General features: G+C 36.3%; 2 protein-coding genes across 2 annotated transcripts in view; one reads left to right on the top strand and one right to left on the bottom strand.

Annotated features, from left to right (window-relative positions):
- The window catches only part of FBXL13 (F-box and leucine rich repeat protein 13), a 171375-nt gene that overhangs the window by 70210 nt on the left and 88131 nt on the right, over positions 1–13034 (bottom strand). Inside the window, exon 13 of the mRNA XM_057732585.1 lies at positions 5812–5941. Within this exon, the coding sequence (XP_057588568.1) occupies positions 5812–5941 (130 nt within the window). The remainder of the gene's footprint in view (positions 1–5811; positions 5942–13034) is intronic.
- LRRC17 (leucine rich repeat containing 17) overlaps positions 5654–13034 on the top strand; it is a 32250-nt gene continuing 24869 nt past the window's right edge. Inside the window, exon 1 of the mRNA XM_057730669.1 lies at positions 5654–5871. The gene's annotated coding sequence lies outside the window, so the exon portion shown is untranslated. The remainder of the gene's footprint in view (positions 5872–13034) is intronic.

Below are 13034 nucleotides of genomic sequence, written 5' to 3'. Positions count from 1 at the left end.
CAAAACAGAAAGCAGATTTAATCTGGCTTCCTGGGTGTTAAGGCTTTCTTTGTGGTCAGTCACAAGCATCCTCAAGCAACAAATTCAGGTACATGGTAGAATACAAGCATGTGAAGAGCTGTGAGAAACCTTCACAGCTTTCTCTCTTGGGCCTTGGTTTTTGTTGTTGTTTGTTTGTTTGTTTTGAACAAGGCTCCCCATCAAAGTATTCTTTATTACTGCAACTAAAAGCTAAATAGGAATCACATCCTCACCGGTTGTACCAGTCAGCTTCCTTGAGTCACAATGACCCAACATATACTAGCATAGGTAGAAAGGGAATTAATGGTATCTCTAACTGAAAGTCCAGCTAAACAAAAATATACAATCTCTCTTTCTCAAACACGTCATCTTTCCTTCTCAAAGGTCAGCATCTTCGTGATGGTTTCATTCTTTCCCGTTGCAGACAAATTTCCTCCATGTTCCTGAGCAAGAGAACCACAAACCAGCCTAGACTTATACATTCCAGGCCCTGTAACCTCAGAGAAAACAGAATTTATTTTTCCCAATGTTGAATACCTAAAAGGGTTCTGAATGGTTCTGCCAAGGTCATGTTCTTCCTGGAAAAATCACAGCCACCGCAGATGGAATTTAGGAATGTCTAAGCCTGGGCCAAATGATAGTGGCCACTGGAAAATACTATTAATAATCTAACAATAATAGGTAATGGTGACTAAGCATTTACTATATACAGCCATCATTCTAAGCCTCTTATATGTATCAAATCATTTCATTCACACAACACACTTAAGTAGTTACTAGTTTCCCCATTTGATAGATAAGGAAAGTGAGGTATACTGAAAGCTTAGGTAACCTGCTCCAGCCCCATACCTAGTAAATAGCAAACTCAAGATTAAAATGCAGGTGCCCCAGAACCCATGCTCCCAATTACTGTGGTGTGTTGCTTTCAAGGTGCCGTGACTGACAGCTCCCCAGAACCACAAGGGAAGGGAGAGGAGTGGTTCCTTGAAGTAGAGTGTGAGATGCAAAGAAAAACTAACAATATCTCATACAGTGGTTCATTAGTTTCACTTATTTAACTAAACATTAATCCAAATATTTAATAAACATCTGATAAATTTCTATCACACATCATTCCTTAGCACATAGAAAAAAGATGGATTCATTCACTGTTACCAAATGTCTCCCAGATTATAGATAACAAAGGAGCACATGAAGGAGTACCTTCTTTACATGATAAAACCATTCTGTCTCCAAAGAGTCTTACCAAATTGTATTTAAACATGGTTTTTAAAAAATTATTTTATGGCATAAGCTTAGATTTTATAACGTTGAGTAAACAGTAAATATAAAAGTAAACAAATTAAATTTGTTCAACTGATTCAGCCAGAATCATTTTGTTAAATGAATGTAGATTTTTTTTTTCCTTCTAAAAATACTATAATGAAAATGTTGCACTCAGGCTCTGAAGAAACTTCTTTAGAGACGTATACTAATAGGTTTTATTTTTTTTATCACCAACTGTGTCAGGCACTTAACTTATCTCCAGTATTCCCCAGTTTGAAAGAAATTTTTTAATTAATTTGAAAAATATTTTAACAATGGCAGCCTGTTGGATAAGAATGCTCTCATTTAACAAATATTTATTAAGTGCCTGGGTATGGTTTAATTTTGCCCAGTAATCAAAGAAATACAAAGTGAAAATATGAAATATCATATTCAATGTCAAATTGGCAAAAGTTTTTATATATAATATATTTATGAAGATAACAAACTATTTTACATTTATGGTAAGTGTAAATTGACAGTCTTTATACAGTATGGATGGCCTTAACAATAACTATATGCTCTGACAATTTCTCTTCTAAAACTTTGTACCAAAAAATTGCACAGACATATGCAAAGGTACAATAATTTCCCTCACAGGTTATTTATGATAGCAAAACAAACAAAAAAAAGGTAGGCCAAAAAAAAGAATTGTAGGCCAATAATGAATGGTTAAATACATGTTGGTATTTCAATACAATGGAATACTATATAGCTATTAAAAGTAAGTTACAGGAAAGTATTTAATAGAATAAAGAGATATTCACTTTATAAAATATTAAAGATATATATGAACTATATAATCCATTCCAGTTTAAAAGATGTCTAGACATGCATAGACAAAAGACTCTGAAATTCCAGTAGTGTTTATTACTTGTGGGTGGTGAATTTTCAGGTAATTTAAATTTTTTCTCCTTTTTGCTTGTGCTTTTCTGCATTTAACATATAATAAGAAAAAAAGCAGATTTTTTAAAAGTGAAAAAAGAAAACTCAAAATGGTAAGTATATGATTAGAAATTTCCAGAGGATAGTGAAAGAGCTCATGGGAGCAGCCCTATCCCAATTCAGGCCAAGTATGAGCAGAGGCTTTTTCACGGAGGAGAAACTGGGCAGAGGCATCACTTCAACCACGTCACAGATAATGACATGCAGGTGAACATGCAAGTGCTGGTATTCATTAGGAAATCGGCCATATTATTTAATGCACCCTACAGTGTTTATTCAATCCCATAAGAATGCGGAATATTTCTAAAACATATGTAATTGATTTTCACTTTTCTTTGTAGTTCTCCATCATCCACTTATTTATTTTTTCTAGCAAGTATGGTTCAAATTCTTTCACAATGTTGTATACATACATCTTTCCTTTTTTGGGCAGCTGTGACTGCATTGACATTTAGCCCTTGACATATTTCATTTATGTTAATCTGGAGCTTCCACAAGACAAAGATGCTATTTTACTCATCATGTAGCCCGGTATGCAACAGGCACTCAGTAAACACCAGTGAAAAGCATTTAGTTGTAAGCTTCTGTTCTCAACTCTTTTTCTTTTATTCGGACCTTTTTCTTCGGTCAGATACTAATATACTAACATGTGACTTCATAGTGCAAAATTCCAAACACATAAAAAGAAAATACATTTTAGTTCCCAAGGGAAGAACCTAAAACACCTGTGAATAGTCCACTTTCCTTCTTTGAAACCATTTTGCACTGTCATATTAATGCAATTAGGCCTGGAAAGGTGAAACTATCCTCACAACACAGAGCTAGTGAGGTAGATGGAGCCTCCTCAAAAGACTTAATAAGTCCCTCAGAAGCAGTAACATCCAAGGTTCACTGATTCTCTCTTAAGTTACAGCAGCATCCATTATTAAGATATCTGTGGTTCATGATAAGCCTGTTTCTTATAAAGTTTCAAATGGTACAATTTCCAGTGTCTGACACCTAGAGTTAAATCTCTGTTGATTATTAAATGAACAAAGGCAAATGGAAAACTGATGAATGAACAAAACCAAACATTATTTTGCATAATGATATGAAATACTAATATCACTGTGGTTTGAGACTTACAAATTAAGGGTCAGTTAGGAAAGGAAATCTACTCTTTATAGATATATTCAGACCGAACTCGAATACCTACTGAGGCAGGCAGGCAATGCAATGAAGTGGTAGCAGTCCCAGCGTAAGTGCATGTGTGGATGTTACTGAGTGGAGGAGAAGGTGGCCAACTGAGGAGAGGGCTCCATCTCAGTGGGGTGAGGCTGACTCAGCTCCAGCCTGTTGCTGCCATGTGGGAAAGCCAGCCCAATTTTGCTAGTTCTTCTGGTTTTTTAAGAGAAGCTTAAAATCTGGATTTTTATTTGAAAACTCCAAAATTCCAAATGTCTGCTCAAAATTTAAGGACAGACTGTGTCTATATGTTTTGCATACATATTCTGGCCTGAGGGTCATCAATATGAAACCTCTAATTTTGACTTTACTGTGTCTGAAAATATTTAACCTTAGGACATGTGTATGTGTGTGTCTGTGCATGCGTTGTGTGTTGTTGCTACAGTAATTACCCGGTGGAAAGTGAGAACAAGGAGGTGAGTCACACTGTGTGGAGGGTTCTGAAGCACTGAGGTGAGCTCAACAGTACTGTATATTAAATAGATAACTAATAAAGACCCTCTGTATAGCACAGGGAACTCCACTCAATACTCTGTAATGACCTATATGGGAAAAGAATCTAAAAAAAGAGTGGATACATGTATGTGTATAACTGATTCACTTTGCTGTACAGCAGAAACTAACACAACATTGTAAAATCAACTATACTCCAATAAAAATTAATGTTTAAAAAAGGGGAGGATGTATCTTTAGGGGAGAGATTGATCAGTGGAATGTGTCAAGCACATTGAGTTATTTCTGAATTTGCAAGTATTCTTCCTTTGTGATTAGGCCATTTGTGTTTGCTAATTGACATCCATATCAAAGTTAGGCTCCCATCCTCCCACAGAGACTAGGAGATACTGATGCTCTCTCTCTTGATGATTACATATTAAAGGCTGGCTCCCAGGTCCTTGAGGAAGACATTTCTGGGTTGTAAAACTGGTAAGAATGTTTTTAAGAGGTTTATATTTCAAAGGGAGCAGAGAAAGAATGTACAACCACAAGTTTTCTAAAGTAAATGCTATATGAAAAGGAAGGTCAGGTGTCCAGGGTCAGGAAGAAGCCTGTCTGAAGTTTTGTCAATCTGGAAGGACCATTAAGGTCATCTTGGTCACAGAGTGGTGGTAGATGTTGATGCTTAACAAGCTATATATCAGTAGATTGGATGTTAAACAAATACAAATTCTAGCCATTTCAGCCCTAGCTTAACGTGCCTCCCTCCTTCCCCCTACATCCTCTCCACTGTCTTGTGTACCAGGAAACCCTGATATGCCAGTGGTCACGGCTGAGTCAGATTTTTGTCCATTCAAGAACTTGGAAGAGAAATCCATTCTGTCCCTGTATTCCTTCCAGGGAATCTACCTGCTTGTAACTGTACCCAGTACCATGTGCTTTCAGCAGCCATGCAAACCTGGGAGCCTTGGTCTTTTTATGTCTAAATGGGAGTGATAAATACGTACTCCACAGCATTTGTATGAGCAGTAAATTTGATCTGTATAAAACACTCAACATGGTGCCTGGTAGTAGTTCATGGTAACAGTTCTCATTCATATTATTAGATTATTTTCATAGAGTGATGAACACACTATGACACTAATATCAATAAAATACACAGAGATGTGGAAGAAAAGACGTTAAAAGAATCATGACTTAAATCTAACAAAACAGAGCAGAAGAAACTATCAGGGAGGTAGTAACTGCTTCCAAAGTGCCATGCCCTATCCTCCACAATTCTACACTAGTTTCTGCCCTGTTTTTCTTAGTCTTGTTTCTTCAAACTTAAATATTTCCCCATGAAGACCTCAAATCTTCATGTTATCTTCAAAGATATAATGCAATTTTTAAAATCATGATCTTTGTTGTAGTTCCTTTCTTGAATTTATCACTTGTAGCATTTTACCTAATACTGTTTACTCTCTGAGAGCCCACGTGGGAGCAAACTGACTTTTCAGGAAGTTCTTTGCAAATTCTACCCCCCCCCAAAAAAAAGTTCTTCTTTGTTTGTATCTTGGTAGCAATTCTAAAAATTTTTCAAGACTTGGACTCTGGTATTATAATTGTGCTCAGAGTATCTACACAGAAGTGGTCTGCTTCATCATCCAATGAACTCTGCCTGTTAGTGGATGTGACACTCCAGTGGAAGGAAGCCAAGAGCCTATAGTAGCGATCCTGGGGAAAATTTAAGCAGCTGTGGCCATGTAATTTAAAACCTCTGAAAAGTGTGCTGCGGTCCGTGCACAGCGTTAGTATAACATGAGGGCTGGATGTAGCCTGTTCTCGTTCCCTGGAGGACTTCTTTGCCTGCTGCAGGAAAGAGAAGGCTGAAATACAAACCTGGGTGCAGCCGGAAAGGTCCAGATAGATGAGCTTGTGGCATCCATTCCCCAAATTCAGGTACTGTAAACCTTTGTCTGTGAACTTTCTGCAATAAGCCAAACTAAGATTCTGTAAATTGTGGAAGTACCTGAAAAAACAGAGCGAGAGAAGAGAGGAAGGAAACTGATTATACTTTAGTTGTTTTCTCACATCTGTGTTAAGCCACTATGACAAAGAGAAGTAAAACTGTGAATTAATCTTTTCTCCTTGCAGAAATTCGAGTTGAACTTTATTGTTAATTATCTTCCTATTAAATAAAGGAGATTGCAGTAGCATATCAGATAATGCATAATCACATTTCAAAGGAAAATAATTAAAGATTTGTCTAGATTTTTAAGAAAGCTGATTGAGTTAAAGCTTTAGGAGTAGGGAGTTTGGTGCATTCGTATTGTTTGGAAGTTCGTTTGTGTTTGAAGCCAGTTTCAGAGTTTGTGTTATTGTTGCATTTAGGTTTTATCTTTGGAGTGCCAAAATAACGTGCAAAATGTCTAGGAGGACAAACCCTTTGTAAACATTTAAATGGCGATTAACTGTTACATGAGAGTTAGGATTTGGGGCAGAAATGAGGCAAAGTTTAACATAACAGGCTCTTAAAATGGACATGGTAAGCAAATGGCTTAAAAAAATAGATTTGAATGTGTATGATTTTGTAAGTAACAGTTTCACTATTATAGCTGAAGGAAGACTGATTGATATACAGAGCTTAAAAATGGGTTAAGAACAGTCTGCAAATACGGGGCAACATATGAGAGGAAGAAAAACTACATCAGAGGCTATCAATCTCACTGGAGATGAAACAGATTAAATATGGCATTACCACCATGACCAAAATGAGAGTTTCCAGAAAAAAGGAGGGTCTTTAGGACGAGTCTGTACTGCTGTTCAAGGGCTAACAGTTTGAGGACACTCTGTGGACAATTTTCAAAGCCCTCCTAAGCCTGGCATTTTTTAAAAGTGCAAGAGTTCCCACTACTGCCTGCTCTTGTAATGGAATTAACAACATGCTCTTGGCTTGTGATCTGCAACAGTTTAACAGCAAATTAGAAAGCAAAAAGAATGAAAAGTATGAAGAAAACGCCACTCTGTCCCTCAAAAGCCCACACACAAATGACTAATAAAGTTTACCTTCACATAAATGGGAAATTAGATATGCAAGCTTTGACTATTAATCCCATTTATTTCCCAAATCTGAAAAAACACAACTCTATGATATGATTCACATTCTGTAGCAAATTATTTGACTCAGAACACACATTTCCCTCTGGTAATGGCTGTGTCCATGAGATTCAATAGAAGAGAGGGACGCCTTCTGGATTCCCCAGTGGCTGGGTGGGCAGGGCTCTGACGGAGAAAGCAGCACTAACATCTCAAAGACACGTCTTTCTCCTGGGGCCCTTGAGTTAACTAAGAGCACTGCCAAAGTTTTAGAAATGCTTGATCTTCATCTCCCTGAAGTATACCCTTGCGATTCAGCTGAGTAAAGTACAATTTTCTTGGGGGTTGTCATTCCTAACAACCCTTTAGCTCTCTAATTTGGAGAAAGGAATAGTGAGGCAGGCAGCATGACACAATGGAAAATACACAATGTTTTGGAATCTGACCAAGTTGGATTTGAATCCCAGCCCTGACACTTACTGCATCTTCCCCTAACTTCTCAGAGATTGTTTCCGCATCTGTTAAGTGGAGATTATAACATTATCTTTTTTTTTTTTCAACCCTGACCAACTGTGGGCCCTCCAACTTTCTTGAACCTCAGTTTTCTCATCTGTAACATGGATGTAATCCTATCTGCTCTTTCCTTTGAGAGATGTGACAATTACAAAAGAACATAGATGTAATAATATTATAAGGAGGGTGATTTTTGACGATAAAAATCAGCAGGGATATGGTAGTACCATTAAAAATATGTAATTTGTTATTGTTACTACCCTCAATAATTACATGTGAATTATTCTTACGAAGTTTGTACTATCTCCTTTCCATTGAATGCAGTAGGTACTCACCTGACAAGAGTGGTGCATACAGCTGATTCTAAGAGTTTCTGGGGCCTCATATTCCATCTATACCCTCATTTTGGTCATGGTCGTAATGCCATGTGTAATCTGTCAACTCCAGTGAGTAGTTTCTGTTCCTCCCATATGTTGCCCACTCATTTGCAAACTATTCTTCCTAATCTATTTTTTTAAGCTCTTTATTAGAATATAATTGCTTTACACTCTTGTACCAGCTTTTGAGGTACACCAAAGTGAATCAGCTGTATTTATACATATATCCCCATATCCCCTCCCTCCTGCGATTTCCTCCCACCCTCCCTATCCTGGCCCTCTAAGGCATCACCCATGATCGAGTTTATCTCCCTTTGTTATACAGCAACTTCCCACTAGCTATCTGTTTTACAGTTGGTAGAGTATATATGTCTATGCTACTCTCACTTTGTCCCAGCTTCCCCTTCACCCCCCACCCCCCAACCCTGTGTCCTCCAGTCCATTCTCTGCATCTGCATCCTTATTCTTGCCCTGTCACTGGGTTCATCAGTACCATTTTTTTAGATTCTGTATATATGAGTTAGCATACAGTATTTATTTTTCTCTTTCTGGCTTACTTCACTCTGTATGACAGACTCTAGGTCTATCCACCTCATTACATATAGCTCCATTTCATTCCTTTTTATGGCTGAGTAATATTCCATTGTATATATGTGCCACATCTTTATCCATTCATCTGTTGATGGGCATTTAGGTTGCTTCCATGTCCTGGCTAATGTAAATAGTGCTGCAATGAACATTATGGTACATGTTTCTTTTTGGATTATGATTTTCTCTGGGTATATGCCCAGTAGTTCTAACCTATTTTTAATCTCTGTATATCAGTCAGTCTTTCTTTAGATATAATAATGAAATGGTTACTTATAAAATCATGCATATTCAAATATATTCAAATCTGGCCCAAGCCAATTGTTCAGTTTCTTTAAGTGCATGTGACCAGTTAACAAATACCAAAAATGAGAACTGAGTAAGGAGTTCTTAATAGATACCTATGGATTAATGGCCCCTTTGTCAGTATAATCTTGTTTTTTTTTCTTTTTTTATTAGAGTATAGTTGCTTTACAATGTTATGTTGTCAACACGTTTTTAATGTATACAATAAAATGTTTACAGTTATAAAGGCAGCCAATTATATTGAAAGATATCAAAATATTTTTTAAAAACCAAATAAGTGGAATAATAATATATATGCTTCTTTATTAACATGTTAAACAATATGATCTAGTGGCAGGTCTAATAACTACCATAATTTTGAAGCAATGGTGAGTACAAATGATATTTTGAGATATTTGTAACAACTAAAAGAAAATATTTGTGATGATAAAATAACTGTAATTTATATGGGTGAAAGAATCCCAGGGACTGCTAATACTTCTCTAATTTTTTTTTAACCTGTATTTTGGTTAGAGCTTAGTGAAAATAGAGATTTTTTTTTCTCTTATCACGATTCATGGAACCTCTGATTTCCATTCAAGGTATCTTTGGAGGATCCACTGACCCCAGGTTAAGAACCTTGAGTATGGCAAAAGAGGTTGTTAATTAAACTAAATGACTCCCAGATTAAAAGTCTCTAGATGCCTCTCTTCAAAGGGGAACCTCATGGGAACCACTGGTTTGAAAGCAAAGCACAAATCTGGAGTTGCTCTGTTGGCCTTTCTGGGGATTTACAGTGCTACAGACTTAGAGCTTCTGGGATGAGAAAAATATCAGTTGACAGTGAAATCTCACTTGGCAAATTTTATGCAATATTGCTATTTTTTTATCCTGAATTTTGGCAAAGAAATGTGTCCTTTACATGAGTAAGGTCTGATTCATCATTTTTCCAATTCAGAGATGACTTGATAATTCTAATTCCACTTTAAGACAGTGTTTTCAGACTGGTTTATCTTTTTTTCCAATTATTTGATAACTGTTTCTTATGTGTGTGTGGGGTGGGGGAGAGTTCTCTTTGTGATTTATTTATTTTTCTACTGTTAATATAATATTTAAGAAATCAATTCTTATAGAAACTACAGAGATCATTTTTTCTCCTTTCTTTGGGCTTTTTTCATTATAGAACTGAGGCCCTCTGTGTTAGATTTTCAACACCTGAGGTAGTTATTACTAGAAGGAATGTAGAATTATGTATTTAAATTAAAATTTCTCTGAAAAATCACCAAGACAAGGGCCAGTCTGTAAAAGAGAGGGTTTGCAAGTGGATTCATTTTGAGCTGAGTATTGGGCTTAGTCTCACAAAAGCAGTTTTGTTTAGTAGAATGCCTGCAGAAAATCCAAATGCAGTGACTTGACCTCCTATTTACAGGGTAGACCCTAAGGATGTCCAGTCAAGGCAACAGCTTGCTCTGTCTGCCCCACTCTGATGAGCACTGGTGAGGCTAGATAACATTAGAGTGCCTGTCAATAAGAAGTTTCCAAACCAACTGAAGGGTTGATTCATCTATATGAAAAATAACTAGACACCATGCTGCTATAGCATATAAGGCTCCATTAAGGAGCAAAGATCATGATAGCTTTATTCACCACTGTGTGCCCAGAATGCCTTGCAAATAGCAGTTGATCAATACATAGTGAATAAGTGAATGAATGTTGCTATTAGAACTCAGGAAAAGGAGAAATCACTGTGGAGTTCTGGTAGATGGCCTGACTTTAAGTGTAAAATCTGTGGATTAGCAGAGGGAGGAGAAAGGCATTCCAGCTGCAGAGAAAGAGAAGCATGTAGCAATCCAATGACCAGACTTAAGGGCTTTCCTTGGAAAACCTAGGCAGAAAAGTTTGATCAGATAATGTTAAAGGACAGTAAGGGAAGAGTCTAGACCTTATGCATGTCAAAGACGCGAGAAGACTAAGTTCAGGGTGATACGTCTCGCAGCATAAGGCAGAACATATTGAAAAGAACGGAGACCAAGGGTGAACCATCAGGTTGCTGCACCAAATGAGGTGCTGAGAGTGCCACCTAGATTGTGCCAATGGGAATAAATGGAGAGGGTTTAATTCAGGAGATATTTAAAAACAAAAAATGTTTTGAAATGGGTGTGAGCTGTGGGCAGCCCTCATTTTCAACTTTAGAAAACTGAGCATATCCCCAAAGAAATGAGGAAAAATATTCAAATAGAAAACTGGCAAATCACTGTTGCCAAGAAAGGCAAACAGATTACGTTTTTCTTTGGAAAGAAATACTAAAGGCACCAGAGAGAGAATGAGAACAGCAACAAATAACACATCTCTGGTTATTTACAGTTTAAAAAATGCTTTTGCATACCCAAGAATGTTTAAAACAATAGAAAGCAGAATAAAAATAGAGAATCATTATGAAACGTATTTTTATTATAGATAAGAAAGTCAGTGTACATTTTTTTCATATGATGAAAAACATCAGTATCAAGTAGTTTTATGCTAAATCTTGTCTGAATAGCAAGAACTAGAAGTTAAAATCAAAATGAAATTCTCATTTTGGTCCTATTTTTCTATCTGTTGCCCACTAAACGTATAGCTTCATTTGTAAAATAAACATCTTTAAAAAATTATGCAGAGCTGCAGTGTTATTTTGAATTTCCTAGGAGAAAAGGCTATCTCAAAGTGTGGTTAGAAGAAATGTTTTAAGTTTAAAAAATAATTTGTAATGTTATATATGCTACTCCCAAATCACCTACTTTGAGAGTTCAGATTTTCACTTAAGGATTTATGGATTTTTTAATATATATTTCTCTCTCTCTTCCCTCTTCACCCCCAATTCTCTATCTATAGATACATACATACATACACATTCACATTATATATTCTCTCTATATATAAAAACACACACATTCATACATACACATATATTCATACACATATATATCTTAATATGGAATGTCTAAAGAAAAGTACTGAGTGATGTTCTATATTGCAGGACAGAGAATCCTATAGAACTCCTGAAAGAGTCAGGCGCCCTCCACAGTGGTCCTGATGAAGCTGGCTTGCACCAGCCCATGAGAACCAGTTGTTAGTATCTCTTCCCAACTCCACATTCAGTGGCATCATGTTGGTAGCTTAAAATTGGCCATGATGGAATTATTTATATCACAGAAATCAGTAAGTTCTATAAATCAAAACATACCTTTACCCCCAACCCCAGCCAGTTATTAAACATTTATCAGGGCACTGCTGTCCTTGGAACACACTTTCAGAACTACTGATATAGAGAATGCAGTATGCTGAGAAAATGTATACAGAAACAAAAATGATGAGAGGGAAGATGACAGCTTTGAAGGACAAGAATAAAAATTCAATCTAAATATAAAAGGGGATTCTTAAGATAAAACCTGAACAAATGGAATAGAAGCATTAAAAAAGAAAAATATCCATCAGATAAACCTAAATTGAGGGACATTATATAAAATAAATAAACAGTATTCTTCAAGTGTCAAGGTCATGAAATATAAGGAACAACCGAGGACTGGCACAGATTAGAGGAGACTAAGGAGAAATAACAACTGAATGCAATACAGAAGCCTGGGTCCTGGAGCAAAAATAAAAGGACATGAGTGGAAAACTTGATGAAATTTGAATACAGACTTTAGTTTAATTAATAGAAGAAAAGAAAGAAAGAGAGAGAGAGAGAGAGAGAAAGAAAGAAAGAAAGAAAAGAAAAACAAAGAAAGAAAGAAAAAGAAAGAAAGAAGGAAAGAAAGAAAGTAAAGAAAGAAAGAAAGAAAGAAAGAAAGAAAGAAAGAAAGAAAGAAAGAAAGAAAGAAAGAAAGAAAGGGAAAAAGAAAGAAAGGGAGAAAGAGAAATATCTTCCTTGGCTGAGATGAATCTAAGTTTTAATGTTCAAAAGGTTTACTATGTTCCAGGAAAAGTTAATTGAAGGAACACAATTAAACTTGGAAAATGTTTTTAATTTCTCAGAGAAAAGGAAATTCATGCCAGCATCTTGGCAGAAAAAATAGGTTACCAAAAAGGAACAGAAAAATCGGGCTGGCTTTAGACTTCTCTTTAACTCGAAATAGTAAAGGTTATGGAGTCACTTTTGTAGGGTTTTAAGGATAGAGTAAGGGCCATGATTCAAGAACCATACACCAAGAGAATTTGTTCTTCATCCTCCAAGACAACAGAAAGTCATCTTTGAAAGCAATGACTGAAAATCTAATACTTGCA

The sequence above is a fragment of the Hippopotamus amphibius genome, chromosome 4 (genome assembly GCF_030028045.1).
Source record: "Hippopotamus amphibius kiboko isolate mHipAmp2 chromosome 4, mHipAmp2.hap2, whole genome shotgun sequence".
NCBI lineage: Eukaryota > Metazoa > Chordata > Mammalia > Artiodactyla > Hippopotamidae > Hippopotamus > Hippopotamus amphibius.
Note: the sequence above shows the minus strand (reverse complement) of the source record. Positions and strands in the feature narration are given on the sequence as shown.